Source organism: Macrobrachium rosenbergii, chromosome 48, assembly GCF_040412425.1.
Source record: "Macrobrachium rosenbergii isolate ZJJX-2024 chromosome 48, ASM4041242v1, whole genome shotgun sequence".
Taxonomy (NCBI): domain Eukaryota; kingdom Metazoa; phylum Arthropoda; class Malacostraca; order Decapoda; family Palaemonidae; genus Macrobrachium; species Macrobrachium rosenbergii.
Genome location: NC_089788.1, coordinates 10,351,514 through 10,373,001, shown reverse-complemented (window position 1 = coordinate 10,373,001; position 21,488 = coordinate 10,351,514). Strand labels below are relative to the sequence as shown.

General features: G+C 37.5%; 1 protein-coding gene across 1 annotated transcript in view; it reads left to right on the top strand.

The window, feature by feature from the left end:
* The window catches only part of LOC136831250 (beta-alanyl-bioamine nonribosomal peptide synthetase ebony-like), an 81,337-nt gene that overhangs the window by 11,929 nt on the left and 47,920 nt on the right, over positions 1-21,488 (top strand). Inside the window, exons 2-3 of the mRNA XM_067091314.1 lie at positions 6,533-8,773; positions 12,322-12,619. Of these exons, the coding sequence (XP_066947415.1) occupies positions 6,540-8,773; positions 12,322-12,619 (2,532 nt within the window). The 5' untranslated portion in view covers positions 6,533-6,539. The remainder of the gene's footprint in view (positions 1-6,532; positions 8,774-12,321; positions 12,620-21,488) is intronic.

Genomic DNA, 21,488 nt, shown 5'->3' with positions numbered 1-21,488 from the left:
AGGGTGTAGAGTTTTCGCGATATTGACTTATGGGAAGGTAAAAATGGTTACTCAGTTTTCAATTTCAGAATCTCTAATGCGAATACTGACGGAAAAAGCCAAATTTACCTTCCATTTTAGCCTGTGGCCCAAGAGGAAAAAAGAAGAAAAATTGATAGAGGAGTGGGGGGGAAAGACTGAAGCCAAAGAGGTAATGGAAATAGTTAGATGATAAAGTTCTCCAGGTAATTGATGATCCTGGAGGAGACTTGGGTTCGAGACCGGGTTTGAGGGAAAGTTGGTCATTATTTTTCTTTTATTTTTGCACTGTCGTTAATAACACTAAGGTAAATCATTCTCATTAGAAGGTCACACCCAATCCATATATTTTGTGCATGATTCTATTTCCTCAGATAGTAGAATAAAGTAGATTACAAAGAAAGGGTATCAGTATTTATAGTGTGAATGAACTGTCAATAAACTCAGGTGTACTGTGCAGATGAAATATGACCCCCACAGTACGTTTTATAAAAAGTCTGAACAGATGTGGGCCACGTTTTTTGGCCGTGGATTCTTACCTCTATGTGCTTTCTTCTCGTTGTACTCGTTATGGTTATGAATGTTTTACTAATAGAAAATCGATGCGTCTCTGATCACTTCTATTTGTTTAAAGTGCTCATATGTATGAATCTTATTTGACGGTTTTCTTTCCAAGAGGGATCATTCCGTTAATGAGTTGCTAAAGAAACCTCCATTGTAAGTGTAAGGTATACATTTTTGCAAGGAGGAATTGTCTGACTGGTTCCTATCAGAATATAGTAACGTCACAACAGGACAGGATTTTTGTCGAAGGGATGAGACGCTCTCATGAATTCATAAAAGAATGAGAGAATTCTGTCTTTGGCATTTATCAGGCCATTTGAGGAGACTCTGTGTGTGTGTGTGTATGTATGTATATAAAATTTTATATATATATATATATATATATATATATATATATATATATATATATATATATACTGTATATATATATATACATATACAGTATATATATATGTATATAAATATTAGATAAATATCAATGTATATATATACAAAGACAAAATCCAGGAAGGAAAGAGAAACAGTGAAGTGCTACAAGGCCTTTCGACTGCTAAGGAAAGGACCATAAGTCGAAAGGCCTTGCAGCACTCCACTGTTTCTCTTTCATTTCTGGGTTTTGTTCTTATTTACATATTCATCACGTTCCATATTTACGTGATTCAGTTATACATATATATATATGTATGTATGTATGTATGTTTATATGTATAAAGGCTTGTATGTATGTACAATAACGACGACCACGTATTGATCCCGACATCCCACCCCCTATCACAAAGGTCTTACCTAATCCAACATCCCCTCTGTAACCAATCGACAGCATCATCAGCATACTATTTTTAACCCTCCGTTTTAAGGCCTTTTTTGGAAGGTCCGAAAATAGCAGGAAGTTTTGGCTGTTCTCCACATTCCTCAGATGTGTGATGTTATTCGCCGGATGCGAAGTTTTTGATGTGGACCCCAAAGTGGTAAACCCACTTGAAAGTATGTTGATGTCCAGATATACAGTGCTTGAAGTTTTAAGCAAGGCTCTGTAGCTTCTTTGAGTGGTTTACACACACACACAAACACAGAGAGAGAGAGAGAGAGAGAGAGAGAGAGAGAGAGAGAGAGAGAGAGAGAGAGCTGAGTGACGTTCAAAGATAACGAGATTTGTTCCCGTTTTCTAAAAGAATTGACAGTTTGACCAAAACATGTCGAGCAGCAGGAAAAAGAAATTTCAGAGTTGATTCGACTTCAGTTGAGAAATACTGGAAGCAGGTCAGAAGACTGCGAGATAATTCGAACTTGGGTAATAAAAGATTGTTATAAACCACACTTCAGGCGTTCAGCATCAGAAGGGCCTCTTGCCGCAACTTTTGAAAGCGGCGTTTTTCGTCTGATTAGCCTTTTTTTTTTTTTTTTTTTTAATGTGGGTGGGGTTGAACTATAATTTTTTTATGCATATTATTCTATTCCTGATCGCAAGTACCTCATCTCACATAATTCAAATTCAACTTGTGTCTTGAAAAATAAAGAAATTAGAGCAGGTTGAATTTCCAAAACTTTGATGGCTTATACTCACTTTTCATCTTATTGACTGCTTCGGAATATGGTAAATGACTGAGTAAACCGTAAGACTTTGATAGCAGATACTATTAATGAATTTTGATGAGGCTCATGATTTCAAATAAGAATATTTCTTAAGTACATTACATTTATTCACTGTTAATTCGAATTTCTTGAAGCTTGTTTTTAATATAAACGAAAACTGGAAATTGCTGTATAAATCAATTACTGTCATTGCCTAGCAAAGGCGAGTTCAGATGAATTTGATTTCTTACAACCATTAAATCAGTTAATTTCATCCGGGATGCAGTAAAAAAAAAAAAAATGAAAACTTGATAAAGATATTGACGATAACGGAGTTTCCATTGTATCGATTCATTGAAAGTTGGGAGGTGGGAAATTTTGTAGCTGAATTCTGGTATTTGTAATATATTATCTTCACGCGTCTTTATTTATTTCATCGTGTTTATAAGTATGATATATATATATATATAATATATATATATATATATATATATATATATATATATATATATATATATGTATATGTATAACTGAATCACGAAAATATGGAACGTGATGAATATATAAATAAAGATCAAATCCACGAAGGAAACATGAAACACTGGAGTGCTGCGAGGCCTTTCGACCCTAGTCCTTTACTTAGCAGAGTCTGCTAAGTAAAGGACTAGTGTTGAAAGGCCTCGCAGCACTCCAGTGTTTCTATTTCCTTCGTGGATTTGATCTTTGTTTATATATATATATATATATATATACTGTATATACACATATAATATTTATATATATATATACTGTGTATTATATCTATATGTACTGTATATATATATATATATATATATATATATATATATATATATATATATATATATATATATATATATATACGTGTGTGTGAGTTTTTTGTGTATGTGTTTGCTTGCGTGTGTGCATGCGCGCATTTGTGTGATTTGTAAAAAACATCGATAATAGTGTAATAATTTGGACGTTTTCACCACTAGTGAGACAACCGGGAATCGAATCCCAAGCGAGGTGGAACAATACAGACAAGTTCTGCGATAACATTTGCCTCTCTGTTTTTTGAAGCAATGAATTATTTATCTGTATGTTAGTCGCCCTTAGTGTATTACCTCCAAAGTAGCCAAAGGGTACCGCCCTTGAAAGTACGGCCTATAACAGGAATATATTTTTTATATATATGAAACAGAGAGAGAGAGAGAGAAAAAAACCACGTCTATTGGAAGAGCTAAAGAGGAGTTGAATAGCAGGTTAGGTGCAAAAGGGGAAGGTGAAAGGGATATTTACAGAATATCAAACTCGAGGAAAAAGCAAAGGAAAGATCTGGGTCAGTCAAGTGTCATCGAACATGGAGAAGGAAACATCTCGCATAAGGATGATGATGATGACATAAAACGAAGATGGTCCGATTATTATAGGCATCTTTTAAACATAAACAAAGAAAGAGGAGTTTGCGGGAGGTAGGGAGAGTGGAATGGCCGGTGATTGGGATGCAATCTGTATAGGTAAAGAAGGCTATAGGTGAGATGGCAAAACGCTAGGTTTATTAGATGTGCAAATTGAAATACTGAAGGCATTTAGTATGGATGGGAAGAATGGATACTGAAACTGTTTTAAGGGTAATCCGGAAGGAGGTGGTAATGCGAAATGACTGGGGAGAAATTCTCGTGGAAAATGTGTTTAAACAGAAGGGGCTGTGGTAATTATAGGGTTGAAGGTTTTAGGAAAAAATGCTTGATGAGGGGAACAGCAGTACGGTTTCCTTACAGGGAAAACTACAGTTGATGCTGTGTTTATAATAAGACAGATAAAGGAAAAGAGACTGGAATGTAATCGGAAACTCTGCTGTGCATTCACAGACCTAAAAAGGCATTTGATAGGATACCAAGGGAGGTAGTGCTGTGTTTTTTAAGAGAGAGAAAAGTGCCGGAAAAGTTGGTTAGGTTGGTAAAATGATGTATGAAAGAATAAGGACACCAGTAACAACAGCCTGTAGCAAAACAGAAATGTCTGAAGTTTGAGTTACAGTGTACAGCAAGGATCAACACTTAGCCATTTCTGTTTGTACTGGCTATGAATGTATTCGGCGAAGAGATTAGGAATGAAAATCTGTGGTAACAGTTTTATGCAGATGATCTAGTGATTACGGCAGTGACTGAAGAAGAATTGCAGAGAAGGGTAAGAGCGTGTTAGAAATCTCTTGAATGGGGTGGTATGAAAGCAAATGTTGGTAAAAGTGAAGTTATGGTGTTCAGCAAGCTGGGAGGAGGTAGATTTTTTTTTATACAAGATAGGAGAGACTTAAATTTAAAAGAGGTAGAGAATTTCAAGTACTTGCGATCTACTTTAAGCGATGAGGGATGGTATGAAGCTGAGATTGAAAACAGGATAAAAGTAGCTTTGGGGGAAATGGCAAGGGGTGCCAGATGTAGCGTGTAATAAAAGAATGCCAGATAAACCAAAAATTATGATCTCTTGTCCCGTTTTCAAACCAGTAATGATTTATGGTTCGGAAACATGGGCATTAGCAAGGATGGAGGAACAGGAGATGGAACGAACGGAAATGAAGATGCTCACTTGTATTTTGGGATCTCACTGCCTGAAAGGCTAGAAAATGAGGAAGTTAGAAGTAGTGAAGAAGTGGTAAAGCTTACAGATATGATAAGAGAGTCGAGGCTGAGATGGTTTGGACATGTGGTAAGGAATGAAAAGCGCCTTGGTGCAACATATTAGTGATGGAAGGTCGAGAGGAAAGCAAAGGATTATATGGCGTGATAAAGTGAGGGAGGTTTTAGAGAAGGTTAGGGATAGTGGTGAGGATAAATATATACAGTATATAATATACATATATGTACCGTGAAAGTTTTTATATTCACAAATATTAAGTCACAAATATCATTCAATGTCCAATTCACCATACCTTGGGAATAACGTTCACCCAAAGGGAATTAAAATTGAAAAATGGGATTCGAACATCCACCTGATTTAGAAACAATGATAAACAGTGACTTTGACCACTGAGTCATCAAGATAGGTATAAGTTGATATCGACTGGGCCGTACTTGCAGATCCTCGGTTTATCCAACTTTCCTTTGGCCTTTTTTTATGTTCGCTGTAACTCTACTTTATTTACCCCTTATATTTTTTACAAACCAATTTTGCCGTGGAAAGTGACTGTGATAGTTTTTGGATTATTGGCAAAACACCAATGACTATTTCAAAACGTTGCTATTTAGCCCTCCATTTTGATTCTGTTAACACAAATCCGCCTTTAACTTGAGCTTCATATCTAACTTCCCCTCATCTATTTCTTGCCATACACCTTTAACCGCGCCTCCTCCAGTTCCCTCATTGAATAATCCATGATCGCAGATCACTGCGTAGTTATGAAACATTAAACCAGATACGCTATTTTCGACGCATGAAAATAAACCTTCATGTATTTCACTGACCTCGAGTAGTAATAAAAAGATAGCCCGGATCCACGCTCATTTTTACTTGCTCAAACCCGCTTCATCATTCATTTAGTATCCCTCACTACTTCTATTTTTTCCATGAATATTAGCATAGTTTTTTTTCAGCAGTTCCTGCCTTCTGTATTTTGCAACTGCTTGTGAAGACCGTTCGTTCTTTCGTCACTACCCCCGACCCTTGTCTCTTCTTAACTCTTATCACTGCAACATCTTATGCAAGACGAGGGGCCTTTGTCCTACGGAAGCCCTCCTCCCTGGCAAATTCTGTTGTCGTACCAAGACTGAAGTCGGCCACCATTATCTCGGCAATTTCAACTCGGGCTCTTTTCTAATATCATTCAATTGCCACAAATTCCCCCCTCTCATTCATATTAAATAAAATTATTTAAGGTATATATGTATTCGTTGAGCGCATGCGCTATTGTGAGTGCTGATTTGTTTATGCAGGCCTGAGTATCTCTGTACAGGATAAAACCATGCATCCTTGCCCATGATATTGTTTCAACATCATAAAACATTTAAACTAGGTAACAGAATCATTGTTTCCATTGCTATCATTTTCAGTTAAGTTTGGGTTACCAGAAGCGATAGTTCTAACAAATACAGTCAGATAGTGTTTTCATGAATGGACGTTATGCCTTTTGGATAAAAGTTTATCTTTGTGCGTTTCTATGATATATTCTTCTTCTGTTTACTGAAAATTTGACAAGGTGTAATTGTGAGGAACAATATTTTTGTCTGTTTGTCAGTTTAGCTCAACCCAGTGAGTTGTTAGAATATATTGCTTAGAGACTAACTTCCTGTAACTTACAACCTATAAATGTAGTAATATTTAATGGTAGAATGGCGTTTTGATGTTTCCTTGGAAAATTTACAGATTTCTTTTTCTGCAGGTTTGCAATGGCCGTCCTACTGGGGGTACCAAACCCACTTCCGGATGACCTGACGTTGGGTTATGAGGTATTCAAGCGCCTTGCCACAGATGAAAAAACGAAGGACAATTTAGCCCTCATGAGCGACAACCTGCAGATGACCTTCAGTGAACTGCAAAATCTAGTAGACTCCTTGGAAGCATGGATTCTAGAAGTTGTTGACACAACACTGAAGAGAGAATCTCAAAAACTGGCAAATTACGAGGCATATCTTAAAGAAAATGAAGGCTATGGCATGAATGATGACGAAGTTGATGTTAAGACTGCTGGTGGAGATACCACAGACCGTGGAAAGTCTGTGCAGAATGGCAAAGAAGCGACGGATTGTGACTTGAAAGCCAGCAGTGCTGATCAGTCCTTCGAAGCTGCTAAAGTAGGAAAAGTGTTTTGCATTGCTCTGTGCATGCACAGGAGTCCCAACCTTGTGGCACTCATCCTGGCCATCTGGAAGCTGGGCTGGGCATTTGTACCTCTTGATCCAGCAGTACCTGGAGTAAGAACTCTATTTGTCCTCAGAGATGCAGAGCCAGCGTGCATAATCACTGACGAGCACACAAATATAAAAGTCAGGTCTTTGGAATCTGACACATCTATTCACCCACCAAGTGATAAGAGTGGCACAACCACAAATGACTGCACTAGCACCTCTGAAGTTCTTAAGTACTGTGTGAGTGATAGGATTGTTGACATCAGAACATGGGAGAGTTCGCCCACTGAAACAAGAGAGAAATGGATGGAAAGAAGTCAAGCATTGCATTCTGAACTAGAAGGGCCAGGGAAATTAGCTTGTCTCATGTATACCTCGGGTAGCACAGGCAATCCTAAAGGAGTGTTGCTCACGATGAAGAATCTGATGCACCGTCTTTATTGGCAGTGGAATGAATTCCCTTTCAAGTCAGATGAAGTGTGTCTCATGTCAAAGTCTTTAACATTTGTCGACTCTCTCACTGAACTCTTCACTCCACTGTTAGCTGGCGTGCCTGTGGCTATAGTGAAGGAACTCCACATAAACCCAGAAATAATCATTAACTACGTCGGTAAATATGGTGTTACCAGGCTAGTGTTAGTCCCGTCGTTGTTGAAGCTTCTAATTTTGTACCTAAATACAACAAAAGATTCCATAAGGCTTCTGCAGATGTATCTGAACCTCTGGGTATCAAGTGGAGAGCCAATCCCTGGGTGGCTTTTAAATGATTTCTTTTCCATGTTTCCTGGGAGTAACTTTGTTAATTTTTATGGTTCAACAGAAGTGACCGGAGATGTTACATTCCTCAAGATAGAGGAAACTACTTGGAAAGCGGGAGTGAAGGTCCCAATCGGGAAACCAGTGTTCAACACCGCACTAGTTATAGTGAAAAAAAAGAACGATCAGTCTTACTCGTGTGCCAAACCGGATGAAGCTGGGGAAATTGTTATTATCGGGCATAACGTTTGTGCTGGTTACCACCATGGCAAGCAGTACGCACCTGACACAAGCATATTTATCCCCGTTTCGTCCATCGAGTTTAGTGATGAGAAAACGCGAAATAATCTTCACGAATTCTTGAGAAAAATCTATAGAAGTGACCGAACGGACACGAGGTTGTGTGATGGCTGTGAAAATTCAAGAGTGAAAGAGAGTGAAAGTGTCCAGACTGTAAACGAAGCGAGACTGTCAACAAAAAATTATGTGTGTGAATCAGATTCAAACCATAACACCTCCGAAGTTAGTTCTTCCCCAAAGAAAAGTCCAGCAAAGACATCAGACAACCAGATCACTAGTCTTTTTAAGAGTGCGTTTAGTCCTTCAAAGACCAGGCGAAGTCCGGCGTCAGAGAGCAATATGTCGCCTTCTAAAAGTCCAAATAAAACGTTGCCAAATAATGCACAAATGAGTCCCTTGAAGTCCGGTCAGACTTGCAATGAGGTTTGCTCTCTCAGAGAACTGTCATTAAGGACAAGCTTAAGCCTGACCAAAGAAGACTCCCTTCCAGAAAACGAAGGTTCCAGCCCAACAAAGACAGAAATGGCTGGAGTGTGTACTGAAGTCTGTGATGTAGAGTCTTCCAGATTCCTGGAAAATGTCGTGGCTTACAGGACTGGCGACTGGGGGAAGGTGGTCGGAAATCACGTGATATTCGAGGGGCGTAAGGACAGTCAGGTCAAAGTCAGAGGAGTCAGGGTGCAGCTAGCGGAAGTGGACGACGCTGTTCACAGAAGTGGGTAAGACACCAAATGTTTATGTCATCTACTTGATGGTTTGACGGTATCATCTCTCTCTCTCTCTCTCTCTCTCTCTCTCTCTCTCTCTCTCTCTCTCTCTCTATCATGTGTGGTGTGTCCAACACGTTCGGAAAGTATAATTTAATGCCTTGATGAACCTCTGTGCTCACTACTGTGATCAAGCACAACATGCAAATGTTCACTCAGAAACTTTCAGTTCTGAGGACACTAGTGGGAGGAAAAAAGACTCTCAAATACTCTTAACACCAGAGAAAAAGACCTTCAAATATTCTTAAAACTAGAGAGAAAGACTCTCAAATACTCTTAAAACTCGGACAGACTTGAAAATGTTTCGGGAACAAAAACCGTCGCGAAGTGCAGCAGAGTTTGGACATAAATAAATTTGCACCTTTTAAACTTCTGCGACAGCGACCCTCCTTTCCCCCTCTCTTCTGGTTTCTTGTTGAGTTCTTTTCAGGGTACCTGCTTCCTTCGTATTTTTCCTCTTTCTTGTTTTTCCTTTTTTTCCTAGTTATTGGTGTTTCATTCGCTTTTCATTTTAGTAGAATACAGTCTTTTAATGTATGTGATTATTCGGTATGTTTTCTTCCTGATCAGGTAGTTTTCATATGGAATAGAAAAATACATGGGAGTTGTAGTTACCTCTCTCTCTCTCTCTCTCTCTCTCTCTCTCTCTCTCTCTCTCTCTCTCTCTCTCTCTCTCTCTCTCTCTCTCTAGGAATAAAGTGAAGATCAACATCTTGCTCATGGGCTTTGTCATCGTTTTGTAATAAATAGGAAACTCTGGGCCACAGGTCAGAGAAAAATTTTTTGAAAGGTTTTGTGTAATTACAATATGCTGAAGTAAGAAACGCATTAGAAGTCATTTAGGTAACATTTTTTCAACAGTTTTTCCAAACTGGAAAACATTTGAAAGTTGTGCGGATTTTTTTTTATAATGAAGTAAGAACCACTCTTTGAGCATAATTCAGTTAAACACGTGTCGTTTTTCACAAACTTTTCCTTCCCCAGAGTATTCATGTATTAGCTTTATATCTTAATAAAGAAAACTGAAAGAGGAGGAGGAGAGAGAGAGAGAGAGAGAGAGAGAGAGAGAGAGAGAGAGAGAGAGAGAGAGAGTTAAAACTGGTGCAAGAATTCTTATCTTGTTGGAGTTCTTCAAATTCTCCTCCTCCCCCTTGTGCAATCTAACCTCTTGACCTCAATTTAAAGAGGAGATCGTGCGACAGACAGTTTCGTTTTTCTGTTTAGGCTCCTCACTTTTGAAATTCTCTCTCTCTCTCTCTCTCTCTCTCTCTCTCTCTCTCTCTCTCTCTCTCTCTCTCTCTCTCTCTCTCTCTCTCTCTCTCAAGTGCGTGTGTGTTTGCTTTAAACACAGTCATACATAGCTGCGTATTTGGTAGGCTACATGTCTAAAAACTGAATAGTTTATACACACCAGTTATATACTGTGTGTGTGTGTATATATATATATATATATATATATATATATATATATATATATATATATATATATATATATATATATATATATATATATATAATATATATATATATATACATATGCTTTAAATCACCTGAACTCATATACATATGCTTTAAATCACCTGAACACATGATGTATACAATTATGTAGAAGTACCTCCGGCAGAAAGAAACACTAAGTGAAAATCTTGACCCGTATCTCCTTTAGTTTTCTAAGACATCTTCCTAAAGGACGTAGACTACTCAAACCATTGATTCCTATACCCTCAGCCTTTTATTAACTCTCGTTTAGAATCAAAATTACACATAATTTCATAAAGGTATTTGAACGACAATCCCTTGATACATTTCCTGCTTGGCTTCCCAGTCCCTTGCACACGTCCCTCTACCTTCCTTGCTTAACCTATATATAGTCTGTAGATCATCTCTTCTCTCATTCTATTCATCCGCTACATTTACCTCCGAATACCTGCACAAATCGAGCACTTCCATTCTTATACCATCCATTTGAACAATCATTGCTCCTTCGCCTTGGTTTCCATTTACCCTCATAACCTTCCTCCTCCTCCTCCTCCTCCTCCTCCTCCTCCTCCACATTTATTAGGAACTTTTTCGTATCGTAAGCACTTTCATACTTTCACTAGTTCCTGCAGTTTCTCTTCACTATCCACAATCAGTACTGCATCATCTGCAAACTTCAACATTCCACATTCCATTCACGACCTATTTTGTTATTCCCATAACTTTTTACCTACATCTAGTTTCTCTTTTGTGGCTTCTCACATCATTTCATCCATAAAGATATTAAACAGAATGGAGTCATCAAAAACCCACTTTCGCACCAAAGTAGTTACTCGCCCATCTACATATTTTAAAACGCTTTGGTCCGCGAACTGCGCATACTGCCTCGTCCCATTAATTTCAGATTCCTTGCATATACCTCCTAATAAAATTTTATCAGTGTACCCTCTTTCGTTTAGGTAGGCGTTCTTTCATGTGTCCTATTTTCTCTATCTTCGCCTTTTATTTTCCTTGGCATACCAAGTAATGTTTTTCATACAGTCGTATACGTGACCTTTATTTTTATATGAGAAAACAATTATTCCTATCACCTTTTCTTCAGAACCACCTTGTCACGACATATTTTACAAACCTGGTCATTCACCCAGTCACATCATATTGCTAACTATCCCTTGTTATCTAAACATTTCATTTTTCGACACAAATTTTTTTAAACTTGCTCTAACCCTTTCCGTTTCGTGAGAGTCTTAAACATTTAGCAGATCTCCAAAATAATTTTATCGATTCAAGACTGCAGTCATTTCAAATAGCATCTCTCCATTCATGTCTTTTTATTTGGAAATCCAATTGATCATTGAACCTTCTGCTTTCACTTCCCTGTAGAACAATCTCAGCTTCTCCTGAGAGGCCTAGCTCGCCTTATTCCCTTTCTTTTTCTTGTTTTTTTTTCTTGGCCACCCTGTCCATCCTCCTGTTACCTGTACAAGGTCATGTCCTCTGTTAGATCGTTCCCCTCAGATAATGTTTTTCGCTCAGTACACTTCTTATATCCTCATTCCACCACTTAGTGGTTTATTCTTTCTTCCATCTCCTGTACTCGCAAAATACCCCCAGTTGGCCCTGTGACCCCGTCATGGAATTTTTCAAAGTCATTTTGTATCTTTAATCCTAGTCCATATTCATCCATTTTCTCTCAGTATGCCCTTCTCACTTCCTGCTTATCAAACTTGTTTGAGTTAGATACATTTACGACCACATCTTCACCCTCCAGTTAATACTTATACCTATCCTAACTTGAACTCAACCAAATAATGACCAGGTATGTCTCCATCACCTCGTCTTTTTTCCTTTATTCCGTCAAATTGCTCTTCCATTTATTGTGTACTAATACATAATCTGTCAAAATGGACTTGTTTCTGTAATATGAATTCATTTTAGGTGTGTATGTGTAAGCTTGCGAGCGTATGCTGTGTGTCGAGTTCTGTTCTGTAATAAGCAAGCATTTTCTTCACTTTCTTCAGGTACACTGATGCCCACTACGTTTTGGCAGCTACGGAACAGGACACGGAGGACGAAGACCACGTCCTTGTGGCCTTTGTTGTGCTGAAGCCAGAATTCGAGGAGAGGGACACGCCCATCACAGAGGACCTCTTGCGATGTCTGAGGAGTTACCTGGCGGAGGTCATGGTTCCCAGGGTGGTCGTTTTGGATACGCTCCCTCATCTTCCGAGTGGCAAGGTCGATCGTCAGTCCCTCCTGAAGATTTACAGGAAGAGGATGTCGCACAGGAGCTCCAAGGATAACATCCTGATTCTGAGGGTAAGGAGCAAGTCTTTCATGTTCGCTAAATATATATATATATATATATATATATATATATATATATATATATATATATATATATATATATATATATATATGTATATATATACATATACATATACATATATTGTGAATAAAAAGGCAAAACTTAAAATGCATATAGGATGTTCTCTTGAAGTAATAGTCCTTATGTATGAAGAAATAAAGTGTTTTTTTCCTAATTATCTGAAATTGCGCCCATGTTAGAACCGAACATTAAAATTTTGAAATAATTGCGTTCATTATCGTCCTCATAAACTCCGTTGAATACAATATTTCATCACACAATATTTCATCACAGCTTTGATTGCGGGTGTGGGCGCTGGTAGTTCAAAATTAACTTCAACATTTATAAACGACGCTTGTCTCATTAACTAGAGTTGTCATTGAATTATATTTTTCTCGTTTATTTTTTATTTTATTATTATTATTTTTTTTTTTTTTTTGCTTAAAAAAAAGTTTGTGACCAGTCGAGCAAAATTTCATCTGACACTGTAAGACGGTAGAAGCAAGATCTCAAAATTGCCTGCTTAATCACATATAGCATCTGTAACAAATTTCCTTAATGTAACACAGGCACTGGAATTCCAAGTTAAAGTAATTCTCTGACGAAGGCTTTGTTTTTGATGTACGCTGAAAATTTCGGTGATATATGATTTATTTCTGTTATGTATGATGAGAATCGCAGTAGCATTGTCTGTGACTTATTACGCGTCAGTAAATCAGGGTGACACTCTGAAGTTGCCATTTCACAGCCAACGACGTTGGGCGGATTATCGGAGAAATTGTGTAAATTGTCTTAAAGGCAATTTTCCTTATTATCTTGGAGACGTTTGCATGGTTCCCTGGGAGATGTTCTATTCGAGATGATCGATATAGAATTCTCACCGAATTGACTTTCTCCACTCTGTGGCTAATAGGCTACAGCGTTCTTGCAGCACTTAATGCTCAAGTTTGTTATTGTCTTCCGTGGTTTATATTCTAGCCGTTGTTTTCACATGACTATGAAAAATAGTTTTGAAGCATTCTCACTGATTTTGTAAACTTCCGAATGATTTTGGATTAAAATAGGACAACTGAATCACCCTTACTGTACATTTTAACGCTCTGGCCAAGTCTATTATTTTACAGCACACTAACGGACCTTTATCCTTATCCAATAAACCTGAAAATAAAGAAGTAAAAAATGTGCCGACGTTTCTTCGGCGCAATCAAGTTTCTGTACATCGTATAATCAAGGCCACCGAAAATAGAGCTGTCTTTCGGTGGTCTCGATATAATGCTGTATGAGCCGGGGCCCATGAAATTTTAACCACGGCCCGGTGGTGGCCTGGCCTATATCGTTGCCAGGCGCACGGTTATGGCTAACTTTAACCTTAAATCAAATAAAAACTACGGAGGCTAGAGGGCTGCAATTTGGTATGTTTGGTAACTGAAGGGTGGATGATCAACATAGGAATTTGCAGCCCTCTAGCCTCAGTAGTTTTTAAGATCTGAGGGCGGACAGAAAAAATTGCGGACGGACAGACAAAGCCGGCACAATAGTTTTCTTTTCAGAAAACTAAAAGTCTTCACTTACGAGAATGTGCCCCTAGTTCCCAATTCCAGTGACGTGGTGTTGTCTGTTCGAAACAAATTAAGAAAGTTTCCAGTCCACTCGTCTGGAAAAAAAAAAAGGAAATTTCTGCCTCAATATCCTCTGTTGGAGAGGGGGGATGGGGTTAGGGTAGGTGCTATTGGAACTGGTCACTCTGATCGACCTTTTGGTGTAAGCAAGTGGTCTACAAGTACTGGCTAAACGTGATGTATACATTGTTGTTTTGATGACCACAGTATTCATAATTTCGTATTTTTCTTCTTTACAAGTACAGAGGCCAATTCAAAAGGTAACCTAATACGCAAACACATGGAAAACAATAAAATGGGAAAGGAAGGAGGAAGGGTGAAGCAAACTGCCTTTTAAAAGAAGAAAGGTTATTAGATTCAGGAAAGACAAGATCAGGAAGAGAAGGAAAATATGACATGAAGTTATCACAGAGCCTGGCTCTGCTTTTCCTCTTGTGGCACAGACAGCCACAAAAAAAAAAAGCTTGTTTTTCCCCTTTTGTCCTTTTTTTGGCGATAAATAGCGACTGAGCCTTTTGTTGCCTCCATTTTCGGTTATCTGGAACCCTATGTTTGGACGGGAGTAGGCTAAGGAAATGAGGTAATCGACTGACCTCGTGGCTGAATTACTTTGCCCAGACAGCTCTTCAGAAAAGAGATAAGGCCGCTTCCGTTAAGGGATAATAGTATTGGAAGACTAACATAAGAAAAAAATGTGTTATGATGCTGTTTTGTACTGTGGCTGAAGAAGGGGAAGAAAGTCTCTGAACCGAGTAGAAACAGAGCAGGCACTTACCCGGAAAAAACAGAGGAATAACTTCTGAACCTGACAAAAACACTGACTCGGCGGAGACTTAAGTACAGTCTCTAAACTCAACAGAACAGGGCAGTTTCCGAACCCAGCAAAAACAGAGGCAGGTCTTTGAAACCGACAAAAGAAAATAAAAAATAAAAACTGTCTCTGAACCCGACATAAACAGAGTCCAAACCCGACAAATACAGAAGCGTAGTTTCTGAACCCAGCAAAAGAAAAAAAAAATATCTGCCGTTCAGTAATAAAAACGAGATCACATCTAAATAGTGAATGAGAGGATAGTTTATGAAGATGCGAGGGAGGAAAATTCCTCTCAACTTTTATTATTTTAGTATTTTAGTCTTTCTGAAAAAAAAATACAATGGAAAGTATTTCAAACAGAGAGGAGATACTCCACTACCAAAGGAAAGGACGCAGGGTTCCGTCTCCCTGGTTACGAACTACATCAGAATGATTTTCTGCTTCTCGGGACGTTCGTGTCGGTGAGCAATAATTTTCCCTCGGGAAATCAAGAGGAAAATGTCATAAAGTTGGCCCGGGCACACTCGCACGTGCCACATTAGCCGTTGTGGTTAGAAAGCTCCTAAAGAGGAAAGGAAAAATATTTAGTAACCAGAGGGGAAAGAAGGAAGGACAGAGATTTTTTTATGCTGCGGTTAGAAGACTCGCAAACGGAAAGGAAAGAATTTTAATAGCCAGAGGGAAAAAAGGAAGGATATAGATTTTTTTATGCCGTGGTTAGAAGACTCGCAAACGGAGAAGAAAGGATTTTAATAGCCAGAGGGAAAGAAAGACAAATTTTTTATGCCGTGGTTAGAACACTCGCAAGGGGAAAGGAAAGAATTTTCATAGGCAGAGAGAACGAAGGACAGATTTAGATTTTTTATGCTGTGGTTAGAAGACTCGCGAACAAAAAGGAAAGTATTTTAATAGTTAGAGGGGAAAAAAGGAAGGATAGAGATTTTTTTATGCCGTGGTTAGAAGACTCGCAAACGGAAAAGAAAGGATTTTATTAGCCAGGGGGAAAGGAGGAAGGACAAATTTTTTATGCCGTGGTTAGAGCACCCACAAATGGAAAGGAAAGAATTTTAATAGCCAGAGAGAAAGTAGGAAAGATGGAGATTTTCTGTGTTGAGGTTAGAAGACTAGCAAACGGAAAGGAAAGAATTTTAATAGCCAGAGAGAAAGTAGGAAAGATGGAGATTTTCTGTGTTGAGGTTAGAAGACTAGCAAACGGAAAGGAAAGAGTTTTAATAGCCAGAGGGAAAGTAGGAAAGATGGAGATTTTCTGTGTTGAGGTTAGAAGACTAGCAAACGGAAAGGAAAGAATTTTAATAGCCAGAGGGAAAGTAGGAAAGATGGAGATTTTCTATGTTGGGGTTAGAAGACTAGCAAACGGAAAGGAAAGAATTTTAATAGCCAGAGGGAAAGTAGGAAAGATGGAGATTTTCTATGTTGTGGTTAGAAGACTAGCAAACGGAAAGGAAAGAATTTCAATAGCCAGAGGGAAAGTAGGAAAGATGGAGATTTTCTGTTGTGGTTAGAAGACTAGCAAACGGAAGAGGAAAGAATTTTCATAGCCAGAGAAAGAAGGAAAGATTTAGATTTTTTATGCTGTGGTTAGAAGACTCGCGAACAAAAAGGAAAGAATTTTAATAGCCAGAGAGAAAGTAGGAAAGATGGAGATTTTCTATGTTGTGGTTAGAAGACTAGCAAACGGAAGAGGAAAGAATTTTCATAGCCAGAGAAAGAAGGAAAGATTTAGATTTTTTATGCTGTGGTTAGAAGACTCGCGAACAAAAAGGAAAGAATTTTAATAGCCAGAGAGAAAGTAGGAAAGATGGAGATTTTCTATGTTTTGGTTAGAACACTAGCAAACGGAAAGGAAAGAATTTTAATAACCAGAGGGAAAGTAGGAAAGACGGATATTTTCTATATTGTGGTTAGAAGACTAGCAAACGGAAAGGAAAAAATTTTAATAGCCAGAGAGAAAGTAGGAAAGATGGAGATTTTCTATGTTGTGGTTAGAAGACTAGCAAATGGAAAGGAAAGAATTTCAATAGCCAGAGGGAAAGTAGGAAAGACGGAGATTTTCTGTTGTGGTTAGAAGACTAGCAAACGGAAGAGGAAAGAATTTTCATAGCCAGAGAAAGAAGGAAAGATTTAGATTTTTTATGCTGTGGTTAGAAGACTCGCGAACAAAAAGGAAAGAATTTTAATAGCCAGAGAGAAAGTAGGAAAGATGGAGATTTTCTATGTTGTGGTTAGAAGACTAGCAAATGGAAAGGAAAGAATTTTAATAACCAGAGGGAAAGTAGGAAAGATGGAGATTTTCTGTGTTGTGGTTAGAAGACTTGCGAACAAAAAGGAAAGAATTTTAATAGCCAGAGAGAAAGTAGGAAAGATGGAGATTTTCTATGCTGTGGTTAGAAGACTAGCAAACGGAAAGGAAATAATTTTCATAGCCAGAGGGAAAGTAGGAAAGATGAAGATCTTCTATGTTGTGGTCAGAAGACTAGCAAACGGAAAGGAAAGAATTTTAATAGCCAGAGGGAAAGTAGGAAAGATGAAGATTTTCTATGTTGTGGTTAGAAGACTAGCAAACTGAAAGGAAAGAATTTTAATAGCCAGAGGGAAAGTAGGAAAGATGGGGATTTTCTATGTTGTGGTTAGAAGACTAGCAAACGGAAAGGAAAGAATTTTAATAGCCAGAGAGAAAGCAGGAAAGATGGAGATTTTCTATGTTGTGGTTAGAAGACTAGCAGACGGAAAGGAAAGAATTTTAATAGCCAGAGAGAAAGTAGGAAAGATGGAGATTTTCTATGTTGTGGTTAGAAGACTAGCAAACGGAAAAGAAAGAATTTTCATAGCCAGAGGGAAAGTAGGAAAGATGGAGATTTTCATTGTTGTGGTTAGAACACTAGCAAACGGAAAGGAAAGAATTTTAATAGCCAGAGGGAAAGTAGGAAAGATGGAGATTTTCTATGTTGTGGTTAGAAGACTAGCAAACGGAAAGGAAAGAATTTTAATAGCCAGAGAGAAAGCAGGAAAGATGGAGATTTTCTATGTTGTGGTTAGAAGACTAGCAAACGGAAAGGAAAGAATTTTAATAGCCAGAGAGAAAGCAGGAAAGATGGAGATTTTCTATGTTGTGGTTAGAAGACTAGCAGACGGAAAGGAAAGAATTTTAATAGCCAGAGGGAAAGTAGGAAAGATGGAGATTTTCTATGTTGTGGTTAGAAGACTAGCAAACGGAAAGGAAAGAATTTTAATAGCCAGAGGGAAAATAGGAAAGATGGAGATTTTCAATGATGTAGTTAGAAGACTAGCAAACGGAAAGGAAAGAATTTCAATAGCCAGAGGGAAAGTAGGAAAGATGGAGATTTTCAATGTTGTGGTTAGAAGACTCGCGAACAGATAGAAAAAGATTTTAATAGCCAGAGGGAAAGTAGGAAAGATGGAGATTTTAGACTCGCGAACGGTAGAAAAGGATTTTAGTAGCCAGAGGGAAAGAAGGACGGACAGATGTTTTTATGTTGTGGTTAGAAGACTCACGAACGAAAAGGAAAGAATTTTAATAGCCAGAGGGAAAGAAGGAAAGACAAGAGATTTTTTATGTTGTGGTTAGAAGACTCAAGTAGAAAGGAAAACTTTTATTAGCCAGAGGAAAAGAAGGAAAGATGAAGAATTTTTTTGTGTGTGAAACCGGTATCACACTAAAAGGTCCGAGACACTCTTGATTTATAAACATGTTTAGCAGCAGCAGCTAACGACGGTACTTGCTTTTGTATGAATAATGTGTTCTTTTTGCTGACAGGAAAAACATGGTTCTCATCGGAAATCTTCATTATGAACCATGTAATGGAAGCGCAGTAGAGGGCGAATTGATGTCCATTGATTGATGTGTAAATCGATTCATTTTCGCTAATTATGACTGCATCTATTTTATTTGAACATTACGTTTATATTATCTTTTAGACTGTTGGGCCTAATTCATAGAATAAATAGAAATTTTAACCCATTGAAATGATTATCGAAAATTTTAGTTTTATGCTGAGGGATAGTTAAGATGTTCCTTTATCTTACATTAATTTTAAAGACACTGAAAATTTTGTTAGAAGTAAAAATATGGCAAATACAAAATATGGTTAACTATTGGAAGATCATTTGTACGGTCGAGGAATGATTTAAGACTTACTTTCTTGATATATATATAATGCTTGAGAATGAGGACGGTTTGTCCTATAGAAACCTTGTAACTTTTTGTTTTAATAAATATCTCCACTATTCTCAGTTTTTTTACCGAGGCACATTTGCACCGACTGGCAGGGGTGCCCTTTTAGCTCGGAAAAGTTTCCTGCTAGCTGATTGGTTGCAAATATTTTGTCCGAATAGCATCATTGTTTTCAAATAATTACCAAGTAATGTGTATCGAAACTTATTTACTAACCTAAATTTCTCCCTCAGATATATGTTTTGTCAATAAATAATGTTAACGAATAAAGAGATTATAAAGGATTGTGATGGTAAGTCTAAATTTAATAACAACACCCGCCGAAGTCAACGACAGCTTGCTTTCGGATGCACGCTGCATAATTTTTTTTTACTTTTCACATATTTTAACACCAATTGGGATAAACTACACTAAGCATAAGAAAAACATGTTATTATAAACTTTCTTTGAATACCAGAATCTACTAAAAACATGGAATTAATAAAACTCGCTATTAGTGAAAACTTCGGGGACGTAAAAGGAACAGCCTGTGGCATTAGATAAAATTTAGATAAAATTACCTAGATAAGTAGGCCTAGTTATTCATATGGTATCCACATGCCAGCAAATGTTGATGAACAAGAAAACTTTTCAGATACATATCATCTTTTATAGGCTTTTGTGCTGAAGCCTTTTGTTATATCATTATGATAAATATGATGATAAATATGAAGACGCTATTTTTTTCTTTTACATAATAATAATGTACTTCCCTTTATTTCTTGCACAGATTTCAAACTAGGCTAGCCTATGTCTGTGTGTCTTACACCATTTTTTGACAGTTGCAATAAAATTTGCTTAACTCTTTAAGGTAAGGAGTAACAGTAAACAGTAGCTGATGCTTGATATAAGTTAAGCTAGGTGTATGTAGGCCTATGATGTAAGTCCGTATAGAAAGGATTTGCTAATTTTGTCGTAAAGGTATAGGTTCTATTAATAGCACTATTTTCGGTTTAAGGATACTGTAGTGTTCCATAAATTGCATAAAAATCATTATTAAACGAATTCATAATTTCACCGAGTTACAACGCGATACCCCTCCCCCTCCCTTCCATCCCCGCCTCGGTATTTGACAGTAGACGCATATAGCCAGCTAATCCTTAAAATGTATATGTGTATAGTACATTTTCTACTTAGTCACATATTCTTTTACTTCTCAGAATATCCGCAGAAACTCGTGTTAACCTCATATGTGTCCTGAACAGAACGGAAAATAAGAAAAAAAGTTTTCTTATCTCGCATTGTCTGCTGTAACTTACACGAACGAGTAAGTTGTTAATTTCTGCGAAATATATTTTTAGTAGCGTGCACCTACAAAAAGAAGCACAGAAACTTTTTAATTGCAGATATAGCCATTAAAGTAATCTCAGTAACGTAACACTGATTTCAACATTTACATAAATCAGGAAAAAGCTGCAATGACATAAATCAGGAAAATGCTGCAATGACAATCACCTGTGATAGTTTTTCCTGCCAGGCCACCGCAGGCTGTTCCTTTTACCTCCCTGGAAGTTTCCACTAATAGCGAGTTTTATTAATTCCATGTTTTTAGTAGACTCTGGTATTCAAAGAAAGTTTATAATAACATGGTTTTCTTATGCTTAGTGTAATTTATCCCGGTTGGTGTTAAAATATGTGAAAAGTAAAAAAATTATGCAGCGTACATCCGAAAACAAGCTCCTGTCGTTGACTTCGGCGGGTGTTGTTATTAAATTTAGACTTACCATCACAATACTTTATTATCTCTTTATTCGTTAACATTATTTATTGACAAAACACATATCTGAGGGAGAAATTTAGGTTAGTAAATAAGTTTCGATTCACATTACTTGGTAATTATTTGAAAACAATGATGCTATTCGGACAAAATATTTGCAACCAATCAGCTAGCAGGAAACTTTCCGAGCTAAAAGGACACCCCTGCCAGTCGGTACAAATGTGCCTCGGTAAAAAAAACCGAGTTTAGATACCATTCAGTTTGAATGAGGTCCTGTTAGTAATTGTACTTATGCAAAGAACAATTGTGTATTTGATAAAGTTAATATATATATATATATATATATATATATATATATATATATATATATATATATACACACACACACAACACACACAAGATTATTAGCAAATATGTC